This window comes from Carassius carassius, chromosome 2 (genome assembly GCF_963082965.1).
Source record: "Carassius carassius chromosome 2, fCarCar2.1, whole genome shotgun sequence".
NCBI classification, from domain to species: Eukaryota; Metazoa; Chordata; class Actinopteri; order Cypriniformes; family Cyprinidae; genus Carassius; species Carassius carassius.
In genome coordinates this window covers 10,504,713-10,523,652 of record NC_081756.1, presented here as the reverse complement: position 1 = coordinate 10,523,652, position 18,940 = coordinate 10,504,713, and the positions used below count along the sequence as shown (strand labels likewise).

Genomic DNA, 18,940 nt, shown 5'->3' with positions numbered 1-18,940 from the left:
ACGAGTCAGTCTTTTGTTCGTTATCTGGCTCGGCTCGGTGTTCATCTTCAGTTCTCTCTTCACAGCAGTTCAGTCAGTGTACTGTTTGAGTGCATGTATTACTCCGGGATATTGGTTTGTTTGAACTCAGAGGGAGTGTCAGCCAAATTAAAAAAAAAGTTAACAGCTTAAGTCATTTGTGGATTAATGCGAATTAGAGATGCGAACCGTTTAAAACGATTCAGTTCGATTTGGTGAACTGAATGATTCGTTCGCGAACCGGATATCCAGCTGCTTTGTTTTGAACTCTCTCTCACAGCAGACACGGAAGAGGAGACAATGCTGAATAAAGTCGTAGTTTTTGCTATTTTGGACCAATATGTATTTTCGATGCTTCAAAAAATTCTAACGACCCTCTGATGTCACATGGACTACTTTGATGATGTTTTTCTTTAGAGCTGAAACAACGAATCGATTTAATCGATTAAAATCGATTATTAAAATAGTTGTCAACTAATTTAGTCATCAATTCGTTGCTAAATAACTTTTATTTGCCGTAAGCGGCTCATTTCGTGCATATTTCAAATCTGCGTGACCAAAGTGTGGCAGTAATGAGCCACCGGAGGTTTTACTCAGCCAGTACAACAGGAGAAGTAGCGAATAGCCAATAGCTGGCCTTGTTTTATGTCACGTGCTTCCCGAACAGCGTCTCTGCAGCCATAGACATCATATGATGTCTATGTCTGCAGCATTCAGCGTGATGTGGGACTACTTTACATTGAGCCTTTAAAAAAGAAGAGTAACCTGTAAACTCTGCACTACTGCACTGTTTAAGGGGACGTTCACATATCGCGTCTTTTGCGCGCTCAAGTTCGTTATTTCCAACACCGCACCGCATCGAGTTAAAAACATTTCAACTTTTCAGAATGCAGCAACCGCACCGCGGGTCATGTGACAAGAACTAACCAATCAGCTTCATCCTTTCCCGTAACAACGTTAAAAGCTCAGTCAAGATGAAAGGAACAGCTGATCATAGTTGTATATGGATTTCCATTTTGAAATAAATTTAGTAGCAGAGCTACTGCAAGCGATTTTTGAGCTGCAAATCCATTTATCCTTTGCTGAAATTTCCGCGTCTTCAAGGAGAGGGCACGTCATGGTTGCTTATCAAAGGCAGACGCCTCAGGGGCGCTTCTGCGCGAGCGCTTTGGAAAGAAGGAGAAAGCGGTGCGCCTAGCGTTTTCCACGCGTTTTTAGGCGCGATTTGTGAACGGCCCCTAAGACTTTCATTTGTGCAGATTCTCCAGTACAATGTTGTTTGCAAATGTTTAGTCGTAAAAGCTGATAACATTGCTTTTTAACAGTTAACATTTAAAGCTTTACAAACATGTTCTGTGATCAGTTTGTCGTTTACCAGTTCAAAATTCAGTCGTGCAGCCTAATTATGACTGAATGAGAGAGGTAAATGTAGATATTTGAAATGCACTTTTTTTTCTAAGTATTATTCACTGCTCTTTTTCACACAGCAGGTTTTTTGTGTGTGTCCTATTTTTTTTTCTGGACAACCTTCTGATGGATTTTACTTTAAATTGTGAGTTCCATTCAGGTTTCATGCCATTGGCACTTTTTTTGAAGGATTGTTTACAATTTCACAGCAAAAGCTATAAAGCTTTTTCCCAGTATATAATAAAATACAATGCACTGCAATTTTATTCTGTTTTATCCTTATTCTTCGTGAAAATATGTTCTGAAAGATTCCTTAATAAGCTTTGTTCGGGATGTTAAACTACTTTAGGAGCTCTAAGGACTGCCATGGTGAAAACATTATTTGAAATCTCCTTGTGAAATTTGCTAGAGTATGGGTCAGTGTTCTGATTGCAGAAGAGTTCGACAAAGGATTACTAACACAATAAAACAACTCCAGGTATATTTTTGATGAGGATATGAATCTATGCTGAATGATAAAGACCATTTATTAATAATTTACTTGGGGAAAAAATGGGAAAAACTAAAATATAAGTACATAAACCGATTAATCGATTAATCGTAAAAATAATCGACAGATTAATCGATTATCAAAATAATCGTTAGTTGCAGCCCTATTTTTCTTACCTTTCTGGACGTGGACAGTAAACCGAGGGACTGAGAGCTCTCGGACTAAATCTAAAATATCTTAAACTGTGTTCCAAAGATAAACGGAGGTTTTACGGGTTTGAAACAACATCAGGGTAAGTTATTAATTACATAAATTTGCTGTCTGGGTGAACTAACCCTTTAATATTTACCATTTTGTTGAGTTTAAAACATGTGACATGTTTGTTCTGCTCTCACTGATCATTCAGTCCAATCCTAATAATGGGATTTTTTTTTTTTTTTGAATATTCAAACAAAAAAATGTATGGTGGAAATTATACTTTTAAACTAAACTAAAACAACAGTAGGTGCAAGTACTAAGCGTTAAAAGAGTGAGTTGAGTTGTTCACTCAAGCAAATTGTTCAAACAGCTCATTCATTATGGGTTAATGAAACTGTGACTCAACCGATTCGGTTTTCCCCCAACATGGTTAACTTACTTGTTTGGCGTTAATGTCAAGCCCCCGAGTAATAAATTTAAACAATTTAAATCCCTTGTTGTATATTTAAATTATGCATGAACGTTCCCAAACACGGTGACAGTGCGAGCTCATGAGATGTGATTGTTGTCATATTTCTTTAAAAAAACTAAAAATGTATGATAAATACACTTTTCGTATGGAATCAAATAGCAAGCACTTTGAGTGTCTTGATCATCATATTTATTTACATATAAAAGCAACAGAACTGAGATTATGTATATTAGCAACACAGTACTTGAGTGTGAATAACGCGATATCTGCCCTTGATCTCGTTGATTTGTCCCACTTGGAGAGGTAAGAATTTTGTCAGTCTTGACTGCGTTTATTTCACTCCAACAGCACCCAAAACAAATGCATCTCAAACAAGCCTAATGTTTAAAAAATGCACATCACATCGCGCTCCTTCTCTCAAATCCATTATGCAAATTGCGTTCCATTTCCATGACGTCACACAGCAGCCGCGATATCGCTGTATCTTTCTGAGGATTCAAATGCTGGTAGGAGTATCATATGTGTACAGACGCTAATTTTCAGAGTGAATTTGCAATACATTTTGATACATTTTCACCGGACAATATGTCTTCAAGATTATCGTCCGTGTCTGAGGAGAGTGTAGAGAGCCAGCTGAGTGTCATGGAGGCCCCTCCTGTGGAGAAGAGCTCAACAGGTGAGTTTAGAAATATGTTTGAAACTGTTCAACTCTGATTAACACAAATCTCACAAATTCAGGAAAGCAATAGGCCTAGATGAGTTATAGTGGGGCTTGGAGTTATTTTTGTATTGTTTCTGTAATTAAAAAATATAAAAATGCACAAAATATAAAAATGGAAATAAAAATGTAAGAAATATTCATGAAATAATGTAGATCTATATATTTGCAAATATAAATTATTCCATTAACACCAAGAGTTCAAGTTTCAGTTTTTTTTTCTTCAGTTTTTTTAGTGCTTCAACCTATTTCAGTTAACGTTAGTTGCCAAGGGAATTAAAAATGTTTTAGTTTTAGTTAATGATGATAACCCTGGGTCATATTTGCCACTAATAGTATTTTCTATTTGTTTTTCTTAGTTTCAGAAAAGCATGCCAGCAAGAGTAAGAAGAACATAATTTCATCTTTCTTCAAGAAAGTACGTAAGGCTGTGAAGCTTCCCATCTGCTCCAAGAACACAGTGGACTGTCTACCACAGCAGGACCCACAGTTTGACAACTCTACACCTTGCCTGGAAGGGTGGAGCGATGCCGCTTTATCCAGTTCGGATGGCTGCCCAGAGCAGTCCAGCTTTACACTTCCAGGTGAAGTGCTTGTTGAGCCAGTAAGGGCTTCAGCTTGCCTGAACCTAAAGACAGCATCCAGATTAGATGACTCTACACCTAACGTCATCTCTGAGACCGAAATTGGAGGCTTCAGGTGAGAATAAAATTGCATTACAAACAGGGGACATCCGTGTAGCTAGATCTCCAATAGCTGATATTAAATTTGTTGATATTAGTTACAAAAAAGGGTACAGAAGAACATAGGAAGAGGAGAAGAATCCACTCTTTCTTCAAGAGCGTGTGGAAGGCTATGAAAAAGCCTTTCTGCTGCCAGAACAAAGTGGAGCCTTTTGTGCCTCCACCAGAACTGGATGATCCTGAGCTGTCACCTGTCCCAGAGCCTTCAGACTGCGTCCCAACTAATGGTAAATCTGTGATCATTATAACAAGATTCATGTAATTGAAGTAATAAACTGGTTTCAAATAAGTTTATTTGAAATATGCTTATACTGAAGTTAATTTGCAGTTAGCTGGCATCTGCTGTTAGTTTGTGCCTTATTTATTTTTTCTATATTAATATTGTTTATGGTCACAAGGCACCAATTGTATGAATTAAGACTGTGCCTTTTAAGAATTAACCATCTAGCAGTTAGCCTAGTTTATTATTTTATTTCAATTTGAAAAAAATTTTTTATGCACATTACTTTGTAAGTTATTACAAATCTTGAAGTAGAAAAAAATAATACCTCATTAGACTGCTTTAAGCATTTTATGCAACTTAAAATGATCTAGCCAGCTTTTATAATGTATAACACACTGTATAGTATATTTATGTAATACAATATATAATGTGTTCTTGTGTACAGTATGTGTTTTTCTTTTCTTCAGAATCCATTAGCACTCGCTATATAGTGCAAAATATTATTGGAGAAGGAGGCTATGGCAAAGTGTATGAGGGAATCCGTATTTCCGATGGCAAAAAGGTAGAAGAACATTTTGCTCTTACATTAGAATCTGAAAAATATTTGAGGGAACCTAAAGATTTTAATCTTAAATACTCAGTTCTTCATGGTTAGGTTAAGGTTAGGTGTTCAATATGCTCAACTGTGTTTTTTTACCTTTTGCAGGTTGCCATCAAACGTATTAAAAAAACTGTACGGGATCATTATCTTCAAACTGTAAGCTGGCAAAACATAATATGTATTTAGTTGTTTAAGTGCTGATTATTGTAGTTAATTCACTTGTACGTAACATTAAGCATGAATTCAACTTTGACTCCGTTTATTAAATCAACAAAGTTCAAAGCAATGTAAAGTACAGTACATTTAAAAATGATAGATATTCTTTTACCAAACTAACCTTTTGTCGCATCTTTTCTGTAGACTGTACATCCCAAACCTCTCATTACTGAAGTTGCGCTGATGCTAACGATGAGGCAAGGACCCATAAGCCCCTACGTCATCCAACTATATGAGTGGTTTGAGCACCCTCAAGTATTCACTCTCGTGATGGAGAATCCGGATCCCTGCGAGAGCTTATTGGACTTCATCAACAATAACCCTAACATGAATGAGACAACAGCACGGCTCATCATGTGTCAGGCGGTGCAAGCAGTACAGCACTGCATTGAGTGCGGTGTTTTTCATAATGATATTCATCCAGACAATATCCTGTTGAGAAAACACACTTTGGAGCTCAAGTTAATAGACTTTGGCTGTGGTCATCTTATTAGTAGTAATGGCTATGATCGCAGTCAATATAGAGGTGAGCTGGCATTTTGTGTAACAGAGTGTGGAAACCAGTATTTAGTGACTTATTACTGATCATGTGATTCTTATAAGAATTGCTCAATGCTGAACATGTCTTGCTTACAGGAATACAGGCTTACTTCCCACCTGAGCTCTTCACCTGTGGCAGATTCTACGCCATCTCTACAAACGTCTGGGCTCTAGGAGTGTTGTTGTATGAGATGGTGAACACGTGTTCTCCATTTTGCAATATAACTGAAATCACACAAGCTGAAATTAGGTTTGAAAACCCAGATTTATCCAAAGGTGAGAGAATAGCACTGACAACACACACATACAGCTTCTGCACAGAATGAACAAACATTGGTAGAGAATGTCCTGTCTAAAACACAGACTTTAGTACTTACCAACTGATGTTAGAGGTTAGAATTATGTGTTCAGAGTTATGTTTCTAATAATTGTAAATTCCCTTAACCTTAAATTAACCAGGTTTCAGCTGTTTTGTGCATGCTAACATTAGTCACATGATCACGACTAACCAGCTCTCTCCTGAAAACAGAATGCCGTGATCTGATCGTCCAGTGCCTAAACCGTGATCCAACTGAACGGCTGACTCTCGAGCAGATCTTGCTGCATGACTGGTGTAAAACAGTGGATCTAGAAGAGTCAGAGGATTGAAACAGCATTGGTTTCAGTGTTGAGCCAGTGTAACAGACGAGAGTAGGAAACTACATCTGTGCTGTCATCTTCAATTCTGAATCATATATGATGTAGATTCAAAATATGATCAGTGAAGTGAGTTCCTTTTAACAATCTTGTTATACTATAATATATGACGACTAGAAGAAAGACCTGAGTGAAGACAGTCAGTGTGAAGAATCCTCTGACTTTCTCTTTCCTAGGGTTGGACACACCTTCCAGTGAAAAAGCACTATGAATTCACATGCTGATGGAAATTGGAAACTCAAGCCCTCATGTGAGCCCACTACTAAAGAATCAGAGAGCTCGGAGCACCCCAGAGTTCAGAACCATTCGGAGGCGTTGCCAAGATGGCGCCCGAGTGGCACGACTTGCCTGAAAGGACTTTGATCAGACTCAGAGCCATAAAGTGCTTTGTTTTAAAAGCATAGTTTTAGCTTTGTTTTAAGATCACATTTTGGCTTTGTTTTAAAAGCATAGTTTTAGCTTTGTTTTAAAAGCATAGTCAGTGGCGGAGCCAGAGGGCTAGTTGGGGTGGCAATTGCCACCCCAGACGAAGTCCTTGCCACCCCTGTTGCCACCCCGCTGAAAACATAACACTGTTCATTTTTACGAACATTTCTCAAATCTCCCAGCGGACGGGAATGCATCCTTACGCAGCACGCACAAGCGTGCAGCTGCTGCTACACTTTTCATTGGTTAAGCTGACACGCAGCTTTGTGCGCTCGACATTTCTTCACTTTGTGCCGTGAACTTCTAAATGCGCACTTGTGCAGCGCAGCACACTGTGACCCCATCATGATTGTTTTCTTTATTTTATAAAAACACAAAGTTTTGTTGATATTGTGAGTGAACAAAAATAAAAGTTGACCCTTTACTTTTAGCGTATCCACATAAAAACATGCAGGTGATCAAGCTGGTGCCTCCGTGTCCTGCAAAGTGCGCTTTAGCTTACACTCTCCACACAAACTGTTGGATCTATCACACATTTATCTGGGTTTAATGTTTAAACATTGTTATATGCTTAAACTGTTTTAGAATATCTATAAATTTTATTTTAGGCAATTCGTGATGAAGGCTAAATTGATCAAACGTATATGATTAGCTCACTTATTAGCTCATTTATTATTATTATTAACTTAATAAAAAAAATCAAATATAATCACTTTTCCATTACATATAATACTGAACTATTTTTAATAGCTGAAACAGTTGTTTTATTTCATCAATATTATAAACTGATATTGGAAAAAAAACTGTATTTTACTTTAAAACTCCCACAAGACACTTTTAAATGCATAAGAACATCAGTGAAATAACATTATTTTGAAAGTCTGCCTTTTATCCATTCGTTGGAACAGATGTGGAGAAATTTAGCATTACATAACTTGTTCAGCAGTGGATCCTCTGCAGGGAATGGCTGCCATCAGAAGTCCAAACTGTCCAAACAGTTGATAAAAAAATCACAATAACAGAGATGACTCCTGTCCATCAGTCAATATCTTGTGAACTAAGAAAAAAATCTATCATTGAGATATTATAACTGTTGTTTCCGGCTAAAATATGAGTTACAAGCAAAAATAGTTCAAAACAGTTCCAAACAAGAATGTGTATGGGCTTTGATGGCAGAGTTTTCACTGGAGCAAATGTTATTATAGATAATTGTCCAGGTGGCTGGTCTCAGACTATCATGGAGGTAAAGATGCTGAATGTGGTGGTCCTGGGCTGCTGGTGTAATCACACAAGGTTGTGAAGACGGTTGGATGTACTGCCAAATTCTCTGAAATGCCTTTGGAGACGACTTATGGCAGAGAAATTAACATTCAATTCTGCAAGGTAGATGGATTATCTCAGCAAAGAAAAAGTGCTAACTAACAGATTTGTTAACATATATGAGAGAAATAGGCCTTTTTTGTACATATTCTTTGATCTTTGAGTTCAGCTCATGAAAAATGAGGGCAAAAACAAGAGTGTTACTCTCTTCAGATATTATTAAACAAATTATTAAGTTTACAAGCTCCAAATTGTGCACGACTAAGAGATCTTGCCACAGGCCCACTTCAAAATGTGTGATAGCTGATAGCAAGTTGAGTATATATATATATATATATATATATATATATATATATAAAATCTACTACATTTGAGTTTATGAACATACCGGAGAGGATACAGTTTACATCCCAGAATACAGTACAGGTTTTAAAATAGCTTTTCTTGATATTTTTGGATGATTATTGTGGAAGATTTTTATTAGCAAGATTTTAATTAAACAAGTATATAATCAATGTGAATCTAGCCATTTTTGTTGCTAGTTATTACTCCATTATAATCTTATAGGTAATAGAAAGCTACGTGCTGGAATGTACAAAACTGAGGAGAAACATATGGTCAGACATACATACAGGGCCTTTGTTTAGAATAAATCAAGCAGGGGGCCTCTCCTCTCTAGGGAGGTATTAAAATTGTAATCATAAGGAAAAGTTTGACTATGTGGAACCGCCCCATTTAGTGTATATAAGGGGATACCAAATAACATTTGGGAGATCTCCTTGCAAGGACTCTCGGCTTTATTTTCTGTAAAATAAAGTCTTTTCTTCTGAGAGAAAAATCCCTGACTGAGTGTGATTCTTCGGAGAACTGGCAGACGACACCACAGATTTGGCACCCCAGATGGGACAGGAAAAGAGCAGCAGAGTGGACAACCGCTTTTGAGCTGACCGATGATCAACACAACCGGGTGGCCACCATAAAATAAGGTAAGCATTTTTGCTTATAAAATTCGTTTGTGTTGGTTGAGGTCAGTTCTGAGTGGTAAGGACACTTAAAATCTGCTCTTCCAAATTTAGAAAAATAATAAGATATCTAAATTGAAAAAGGGGTTTTAGTCCAGAAGAAATAACTGCATGCACATATTTGGTTTATAAATAGGAAAGCCTTGGAAGGTAACCTTGATTTAAAACAAAGATGGTGTAGGCAGAAAGACATTGTATGCAATGGTCTGTGTTTATTGGAGAACTGGGCCTAGGAAGGACAGTAATAAACGGAGAAGCAGATTAGTTAAGGAATCACGAGGAAAAGCCCCACGGATACCGCTTTGAGAAAGTATAAAGTGAAAAGTCTCAAAGGTCTGAACGGGTGGGCCCTTAAGGATGCTCTAGGAAGAGCGGTGTTTTGTTGTGCGGATGTAACTGTGTCCGGACGAATGAATGTGTGAACGATGATGAATGTATGAACAAATAAATTCCGTATTGGGTGGGTAAGGGTTGAGCACCGTTCCTGGACCGTCACTTCGGTGTGACCTGGCAGAATTGGACTCAACCCAGATCCACTTGAGAGGGATGAATGTATAATGAGCCTTGATAATAAAAGGACAATTAATAACTGATTATCCCTTAGATAAAGGGAAAAAATTAAAAATAAAGAATTATGGTTAGAAATTGTTATCTAAAAAGTGATAATAAAATAGAGCAAATAAAATAGACAGTCAAATAATATAAAAAAGTGTAAATGCATGAGACAAAATAAAAAACTAAATTCAAAGAGGTGTGACACACAATAAAGAATAAAAAGTAGGGTGAAATTGGTAAAGGAAAAATTTAACCCATCCGAAATGCACACACACAGAGCAGTGAACACACACACACACACACTGTGAGCACACACCCGGAGCAGTGGGCAGCCATTTATGCTGCGGCACCCAGGGAGCAGTTGGGGGTTCGATGCCTTGCTCAAGGGCACCTAAGTCATGGTATTGAAGGTGGAGAGAGAACTGTACATGCACTCCCCCCAGCCACAATTCCTTCCGGCCCGGGACTCGAACTCACAACCTTTCGATTGGGAGTCCGACTCTCTAACCATTAGGCCACGACTTCCCCAAAGTGTGGGAGATGTTGCCGAAACCCGGGAAGTTCTAAACCATAAGTAATAAAACCACATGACATTTCTGTCAAAGTATGTCTACTTGAAGTGTCTACTGTGTGTTTTGATAATAAATATTCAATCATTTCATTAATAAATATTTATTTATTGAAACACAAAAACAATCCCTCTCTAGCTACATTCGTCATGGGGAAGAAAAGTGAGAGGCCATGGGGTGGATGGCTAGGGTGATACATGAATGGAGGGGAGAAAGAAGGGTGGAGGGAGAAAGAGCAATGACTATTGAACAGTGTTATGTCTACCAATGTGAACATGTATTAAACTAAAGACAAAAGGCACATAAACAACCCCAAAACAATTTAACAGTCTTCAACTGTTTCATGTTTAAAACATGTTGAGAAGTTTAATCCAGCATCACCCCTACTGGATTAAGACTCTCAAGCCTTCAGCTAAACTATTAAAAAAAATATAATTGCCCCTAGGTGATAAATGAACTTCGTCTCTTAGAAACAGTTGAGGCTTGTTAAATACAATTTGAGAGTGATGCACAATACCCCCCTGCATTCCCAAGACAAAGGTAGCCATGACACTGTTCACCCATTTACGGGACTTGTCAATTTTCCCCGGAAGGCCCGATCTCCACCGACGTCTCTGGGTGATGTCAGACAGCACAATGGTCATCTGAGGGAAACGCCGATAGAGATGTTGCAGATCCTGCTTCATCGCTGTGACGAGATCGATGCTCTTCCTGCATCCCAAGTCGTTCCCACCGCAGTGAATCAGCAGGACATCCGGGGCTGCTCTTCCTCTGAGGGACCGGTAGAAGAAAGGAAGGAGTCCGTGCCATCGAAGTCCACCCCAGCCAAACCAGTAAACCTTGGCCGCTATGGTCTCTCTGGCCCTCTCTTCCCCACAACGAATGTAGCTACTGTAGCTGATGATCCAAATCACTGCATACAGCAATCACAATCAAAACACTGTTTTGTCAGTGTGAGTAAACAGATTTTAACACACAAGTAACTTGTCTCTGGCCATTGATTTATTTATATCCGAACAAAGTATAAAAAAGTATATGCAAATATACAATAAAACACAAATGAATTGCTCTTATTTGTTCATAAAAATAATAATAACAATATAGGTATTACACAAGGTTAATTTATTATTTTATTCTCTCTTACAGTGTTGCTTTCCATATTTTATACTATATATTCTAAATGATACTATATTAATATGGCTTACCTTTGTTGGTAGCATAGTTCGTCATGGTTCTTCTTTTTCTGATGTTAGCAGAAATTAAAGTTTGTATTTTTACCTATGAGGAAAGAAAAATTAAAAGGGCAACCATTAGTTATAGATGTTATTGGTGACAATCGTTAATGTGCATTTATTATCTATATGTTATTTAACAGGCCAAAGCAGACGCTTTTGTCCAAGCGATTTACTGAATAACTTTTTTATATGACTGATTCGTCCATTTCTCTTGCGATGTAGACGTGTAGATAACAGTTAATGCCATTTTGTGATTATATTCGGCGCTCATTAACGTTATACAACATCATGTGCATCAAAAATTAAATTATATTTAAAATATTTGATCCCTGGGCCGTTAAATAACTATCGGGTATGAATTCATATCAGTTCTTGAACATCATTTTACATACCTTCTTAATAGTATGCATTAACTTAATATGGCATACTGGCGTTACATTTTAAAATACTATACAAAATAATTAATCAGAATACTTACTCCTGCTCACTCACGCCAAAGAACTCCCCGCTCAAGCTCGCCGTCTCTGCAAGATTAACGATGGCAGTTTGCACGCACAGCCACTAGAAGATTTACATCTGTCAGACAGGTTGCTGACGTCATCAAGCTTCGTTTGAGTCTGCGCGTCAGAAACGGAAGTGCTAAAAAACGCTAAAAAATGGGCTTCAATTGTCTCAATTTGAGTTCCAATGGGGTCGCTGTGTCCATTTCTTTTACTGTCTATGGAAACAGACCGACACACAGGGCGTCTGAACTGAACTGATTCTTTTGGTGATTGATATTTAAGTGACTCTGTGCTAATGTTATGAGCGCGGGTAAACCGAAGGCTTGAATCAAGGGCAATCATCGCAAATGACGCCATTATACGTCGAGCGCAAAAGAACCGGTGAAGCGTTTTCTTCAACTGGTTTATTGAATCGAACTGTCCGAAAGAACTACTGGTGATCCGAAAACCGATGCAACCGGTTCTTCACTCGTGAACGAGTCAGTCTTTTGTTCGTTATCTGGCTCGGCTCGGTGTTCATCTTCAGTTCTCTCTTCACAGCAGTTCAGTCAGTGTACTGTTTGAGTGCATGTATTACTCCGGGATATTGGTTTGTTTGAACTCAGAGGGAGTGTCAGCCACATTAAAAAAAAAGTTAACAGCTTAAGTCATTTGTGGATTAATGCGAATTAGAGATGCGAACCGTTTAAAACGATTCAGTTCGATTTGGTGAACTGAATGATTCGTTCGCGAACCGGATATCCAGCTGCTTTGTTTTGAACTCTCTCTCACAGCAGACACGGAAGAGGAGACAATGCTGAATAAAGTCGTAGTTTTTGCTATTTTGGACCAATATGTATTTTCGATGCTTCAAAAAATTCTAACGACCCTCTGATGTCACATGGACTACTTTGATGATGTTTTTCTTTAGAGCTGAAACAACGAATCGATTTAATCGATTAAAATCGATTATTAAAATAGTTGTCAACTAATTTAGTCATCAATTCGTTGCTAAATAACTTTTATTTGCCGTAAGCGGCTCATTTCGTGCATATTTCAAATCTGCGTGACCAAAGTGTGGCAGTAATGAGCCACCGGAGGTTTTACTCAGCCAGTACAACAGGAGAAGTAGCGAATAGCCAATAGCTGGCCTTGTTTTATGTCACGTGCTTCCCGAACAGCGTCTCTGCAGCCATAGACATCATATGATGTCTATGTCTGCAGCATTCAGCGTGATGTGGGACTACTTTACATTGAGCCTTTAAAAAAGAAGAGTAACCTGTAAACTCTGCACTACTGCACTGTTTAAGGGGACGTTCACATATCGCGTCTTTTGCGCGCTCAAGTTCGTTATTTCCAACACCGCACCGCATCGAGTTAAAAACATTTCAACTTTTCAGAATGCAGCAACCGCACCGCGGGTCATGTGACAAGAACTAACCAATCAGCTTCATCCTTTCCCGTAACAACGTTAAAAGCTCAGTCAAGATGAAAGGAACAGCTGATCATAGTTGTATATGGATTTCCATTTTGAAATAAATTTAGTAGCAGAGCTACTGCAAGCGATTTTTGAGCTGCAAATCCATTTATCCTTTGCTGAAATTTCCGCGTCTTCAAGGAGAGGGCACGTCATGGTTGCTTATCAAAGGCAGACGCCTCAGGGGCGCTTCTGCGCGAGCGCTTTGGAAAGAAGGAGAAAGCGGTGCGCCTAGCGTTTTCCACGCGTTTTTAGGCGCGATTTGTGAACGGCCCCTAAGACTTTCATTTGTGCAGATTCTCCAGTACAATGTTGTTTGCAAATGTTTAGTCGTAAAAGCTGATAACATTGCTTTTTAACAGTTAACATTTAAAGCTTTACAAACATGTTCTGTGATCAGTTTGTCGTTTACCAGTTCAAAATTCAGTCGTGCAGCCTAATTATGACTGAATGAGAGAGGTAAATGTAGATATTTGAAATGCACTTTTTTTTCTAAGTATTATTCACTGCTCTTTTTCACACAGCAGGTTTTTTGTGTGTGTCCTATTTTTTTTTCTGGACAACCTTCTGATGGATTTTACTTTAAATTGTGAGTTCCATTCAGGTTTCATGCCATTGGCACTTTTTTTGAAGGATTGTTTACAATTTCACAGCAAAAGCTATAAAGCTTTTTCCCAGTATATAATAAAATACAATGCACTGCAATTTTATTCTGTTTTATCCTTATTCTTCGTGAAAATATGTTCTGAAAGATTCCTTAATAAGCTTTGTTCGGGATGTTAAACTACTTTAGGAGCTCTAAGGACTGCCATGGTGAAAACATTATTTGAAATCTCCTTGTGAAATTTGCTAGAGTATGGGTCAGTGTTCTGATTGCAGAAGAGTTCGACAAAGGATTACTAACACAATAAAACAACTCCAGGTATATTTTTGATGAGGATATGAATCTATGCTGAATGATAAAGACCATTTATTAATAATTTACTTGGGGAAAAAATGGGAAAAACTAAAATATAAGTACATAAACCGATTAATCGTAAAAATAATCGACAGATTAATCGATTATCAAAATAATCGTTAGTTGCAGCCCTATTTTTCTTACCTTTCTGGACGTGGACAGTAAACCGAGGGACTGAGAGCTCTCGGACTAAATCTAAAATATCTTAAACTGTGTTCCAAAGATAAACGGAGGTTTTACGGGTTTGAAACAACATCAGGGTAAGTTATTAATTACATAAATTTGCTGTCTGGGTGAACTAACCCTTTAATATTTACCATTTTGTTGAGTTTAAAACATGTGACATGTTTGTTCTGCTCTCACTGATCATTCAGTCCAATCCTAATAATGGGATTTTTTTTTTTTTTTGAATATTCAAACAAAAAAATGTATGGTGGAAATTATACTTTTAAACTAAGCTAAAACAACAGTAGGTGCAAGTACTAAGCGTTAAAAGAGTGAGTTGAGTTGTTCACTCAAGCAAATTGTTCAAACAGCTCATTCATTATGGGTTAATGAAACTGTGACTCAACCGATTCGGTTTTCCCCCAACATGGTTAACTTACTTGTTTGGCGTTAATGTCAAGCCCCCGAGTAATAAATTTAAACAATTTAAATCCCTTGTTGTATATTTAAATTATGCATGAACGTTCCCAAACACGGTGACAGTGCGAGCTCATGAGATGTGATTGTTGTCATATTTCTTTAAAAAAACTAAAAATGTATGATAAATACACTTTTCGTATGGAATCAAATAGCAAGCACTTTGAGTGTCTTGATCATCATATTTATTTACATATAAAAGCAACAGAACTGAGATTATGTATATTAGCAACACAGTACTTGAGTGTGAATAACGCGATATCTGCCCTTGATCTCGTTGATTTGTCCCACTTGGAGAGGTAAGAATTTTGTCAGTCTTGACTGCGTTTATTTCACTCCAACAGCACCCAAAACAAATGCATCTCAAACAAGCCTAATGTTTAAAAAATGCACATCACATCGCGCTCCTTCTCTCAAATCCATTATGCAAATTGCGTTCCATTTCCATGACGTCACACAGCAGCCGCGATATCGCTGAATCTTTCTGAGGATTCAAATGCTGGTAGGAGTATCATATGTGTACAGACGCTAATTTTCAGAGTGAATTTGCAATACATTTTGATACATTTTCACCGGACAATATGTCTTCAAGATTATCGTCCGTGTCTGAGGAGAGTGTAGAGAGACAGCTGAGTGTCATCGAGGCCCCTCCTGTGGAGAAGAGCTCAACAGGTGAGTTTAGAAATATGTTTGAAACTGTTCAACTCTGATTAACACAAATCTCACAAATTCAGGAAAGCAATAGGCCTAGATGAGTTATAGTGGGGCTTGGAGTTATTTTTGTATTGTTTCTGTAATTAAAAAATATAAAAATGCACAAAATATAAAAATGGAAATAAAAATGTAAGAAATATTCATGAAATAATGTAGATCTATATATTTGCAAATATAAATTATTCCATTAACACCAAGAGTTCAAGTTTCAGTTTTTTTTCTTCAGTTTTTTTAGTGCTTCAACCTATTTCAGTTAACGTTAGTTGCCAAGGGAATTAAAAATGTTTTAGTTTTAGTTAATGATGATAACCCTGGGTCATATTTGCCACTAATAGTATTTTCTATTTGTTTTTCTTAGTTTCAGAAAAGCATGCCAGCAAGAGTAAGAAGAACATAATTTCATCTTTCTTCAAGAAAGTACGTAAGGCTGTGAAGCTTCCCATCTGCTCCAAGAACACAGTGGACTGTCTACCACAGCAGGACCCACAGTTTGACAACTCTACACCTTGCCTGGAAGGGTGGAGCGATGCCGCTTTATCCAGTTCGGATGGCTGCCCAGAGCAGTCCAGCTTTACACTTCCAGGTGAAGTGCTTGTTGAGCCAGTAAGGGCTTCAGCTTGCCTGAACCTAAAGACAGCATCCAGATTAGATGACTCTACACCTAACGTCATCTCTGAGGGCAGTACAGACAGACCGAAATTGGAGGCTTCAGGTGAGAATAAAATTGCATTACAAACAGGGGACATCCGTGTAGCTAGATCTCCAATAGCTGATATTAAATTTGTTGATATTAGTTACAAAAAAGGGTACAGAAGAACATAGGAAGAGGAGAAGAATCCACTCTTTCTTCAAGAGCGTGTGGAAGGCTATGAAAAAGCCTTTCTGCTGCCAGAACAAAGTGGAGCCTTTTGTGCCTCCACCAGAACTGGATGATCCTGAGCTGTCACCTGTCCCAGAGCCTTCAGACTGCGTCCCAACTAATGGTAAATCTGTGATCATTATAACAAGATTCATGTAATTGAAGTAATAAACTGGTTTCAAATAAGTTTATTTGAAATATGCTTATACTGAAGTTAATTTGCAGTTAGCTGGCATCTGCTGTTAGTTTGTGCCTTATTTATTTTTTCTATATTAATATTGTTTATGGTCACAAGGCACCAATTGTATGAATTAAGACTGTGCCTTTTAAGAATTAACCATCTAGCAGTTAGCCTAGTTTATTATTTTATTTCAATTTGAAAAAAATTTTTTATGCACATTACTTTGTAAGTTATTACAAATCTTGAAGTAGAAAAAAATAATACCTCATTAGACTGCTTTAAGCATTTTATGCAACTTAAAATGATCTAGCCAGCTTTTATAATGTATAACACACTGTATAGTATATTTATGTAATACAATATATAATGTGTTCTTGTGTACAGTATGTGTTTTTCTTTTCTTCAGAATCCATTAGCACTCGCTATATAGTGCAAAATATTATTGGAGAAGGAGGCTATGGCAAAGTGTATGAGGGAATCCGTATTTCCGATGGCAAAAAGGTAGAAGAACATTTTGCTCTTACATTAGAATCTGAAAAATATTTGAGGGAACCTAAAGATTTTAATCTTAAATACTCAGTTCTTCATGGTTAGGTTAAGGTTAGGTGTTCAATATGCTCAACTGTGTTTTTTTACCTTTTGCAGGTTGCCATCAAACGTATTAAAAAAACTGTACGGGATCATTATCTTCAAACTGTAAGCTGGCAAAACATAATATGTATTTAGTTGTTTAAGTGCTGATTATTGTAGTTAATTCACTTGTACGTAACATTAAGCATGAATTCAACTTTGACTCCGTTTATTAAATCAACAAAGTTCAAAGCAATGTAAAGTACAGTACATTTAAAAATGATAGATATTCTTTTACCAAACTAACCTTTTGTCGCATCTTTTCTGTAGACTGTACATCCCAAACCTCTCATTACTGAAGTTGCGCTGATGCTAACGATGAGGCAAGGACCCATAAGCCCCTACGTCATCCAACTATATGAGTGGTTTGAGCACCCTCAAGTATTCACTCTCGTGATGGAGAATCCGGATCCCTGCGAGAGCTTATTGGACTTCATCAACAATAACCCTAACATGAATGAGACAACAGCACGGCTCATCATGTGTCAGGCGGTGCAAGCAGTACAGCACTGCATTGAGTGCGGTGTTTTTCATAATGATATTCATCCAGACAATATCCTGTTGAGAAAACACACTTTGGAGCTCAAGTTAATAGACTTTGGCTGTGGTCATCTTATTAGTAGTAATGGCTATGATCGCAGTCAATATAGAGGTGAGCTGGCATTTTGTGTAACAGAGTGTGGAAACCAGTATTTAGTGACTTATTACTGATCATGTGATTCTTATAAGAATTGCTCAATGCTGAACATGTCTTGCTTACAGGAATACAGGCTTACTTCCCACCTGAGCTCTTCACCTGTGGCAGATTCTACGCCATCTCTACAAACGTCTGGGCTCTAGGAGTGTTGTTGTATGAGATGGTGAACACGTGTTCTCCATTTTGCAATATAACTGAAATCACACAAGCTGAAATTAGGTTTGAAAACCCAGATTTATCCAAAGGTGAGAGAATAGCACTGACAACACACACATACAGCTTCTGCACAGAATGAACAAACATTGGTAGAGAATGTCCTGTCTAAAACACAGACTTTAGTACTTACCAACTGATGTTAGAGGTTAGAATTATGTGTTCAGAGTTATGTTTCTAATAATTGTAAATTCCCTTAACCTTAAATTAACCAGGTTTCAGCTGTTTTGTGCATGCTAACATTAGTCACATGATCACGACTAACCAGCTCTCTCCTGAAAACAGAATGCCGTGATCTGATCGTCCAGTGCCTAAACCGTGATCCAACTGAACGGCTGACTCTCGAGCAGATCTTGCTGCATGACTGGTGTAAAACAGTGGATCTAGAAGAGTCAGAGGATTGAAACAGCATTGGTTTCAGTGTTGAGCCAGTGTAACAGACGAGAGTAGGAAACTACATCTGTGCTGTCATCTTCAATTCTGAATCATATATGATGTAGATTCAAAATATGATCAGTGAAGTGAGTTCCTTTTAACAATCTTGTTATACTATAATATATGACGACTAGAAGAAAGACCTGAGTGAAGACAGTCAGTGTGAAGAATCCTCTGACTTTCTCTTTCCTAGGGTTGGACAC

The 18,940-nt window shown here is 37.8% G+C and overlaps 2 protein-coding genes across 2 annotated transcripts; both read left to right on the top strand.

Annotated features, from left to right (window-relative positions):
- The first annotated feature begins 3,989 nt into the window (after window positions 1-3,989).
- Window positions 3,990-6,282, top strand: LOC132096650 (serine/threonine-protein kinase pim-2-like). Its single transcript, XM_059502139.1, has 6 exons — window positions 3,990-4,273; window positions 4,737-4,831; window positions 4,976-5,026; window positions 5,231-5,612; window positions 5,723-5,902; window positions 6,156-6,282. Exons 1-6 carry the CDS (start codon window positions 4,159-4,161, stop codon window positions 6,272-6,274), a joined length of 942 nt encoding a protein of 313 aa, XP_059358122.1. The 5' UTR covers window positions 3,990-4,158; the 3' UTR covers window positions 6,275-6,282.
- A 9,757-nt stretch (window positions 6,283-16,039) lies between these two features.
- Window positions 16,040-18,714, top strand: LOC132096643 (serine/threonine-protein kinase pim-2-like). The gene is made up of 7 exons (XM_059502124.1): window positions 16,040-16,434; window positions 16,517-16,705; window positions 17,169-17,263; window positions 17,408-17,458; window positions 17,663-18,044; window positions 18,155-18,334; window positions 18,588-18,714. The coding sequence occupies exons 2-7, from the start codon at window positions 16,591-16,593 to the stop codon at window positions 18,704-18,706; spliced, it is 942 nt and encodes a 313-aa protein (XP_059358107.1). The 5' UTR covers window positions 16,040-16,434; window positions 16,517-16,590; the 3' UTR covers window positions 18,707-18,714.
- The last annotated feature ends 226 nt before the right edge of the window (window positions 18,715-18,940 follow it).

Bases quoted from the DNA above. Each gene is read 5' to 3' on its own strand.
- LOC132096643 (XM_059502124.1), top strand. From the start codon at position 16,591: ATGAAAAAGCCTTTCTGCTGCCAGAACAAAGTGGAGCCTTTTGTGCCT. The intron at 17,264-17,407 runs GTAGAAGAACAT...TACCTTTTGCAG, and splicing joins GTATTTCCGATGGCAAAAAG to GTTGCCATCAAACGTATTAA. The intron at 18,335-18,587 runs GTGAGAGAATAG...TCCTGAAAACAG, and splicing joins AAACCCAGATTTATCCAAAG to AATGCCGTGATCTGATCGTC.
- LOC132096650 (XM_059502139.1), top strand. From the start codon at position 4,159: ATGAAAAAGCCTTTCTGCTGCCAGAACAAAGTGGAGCCTTTTGTGCCT. The intron at 4,274-4,736 runs GTAAATCTGTGA...TCTTTTCTTCAG, and splicing joins AGACTGCGTCCCAACTAATG to AATCCATTAGCACTCGCTAT. The intron at 5,613-5,722 runs GTGAGCTGGCAT...TCTTGCTTACAG, and splicing joins TGATCGCAGTCAATATAGAG to GAATACAGGCTTACTTCCCA.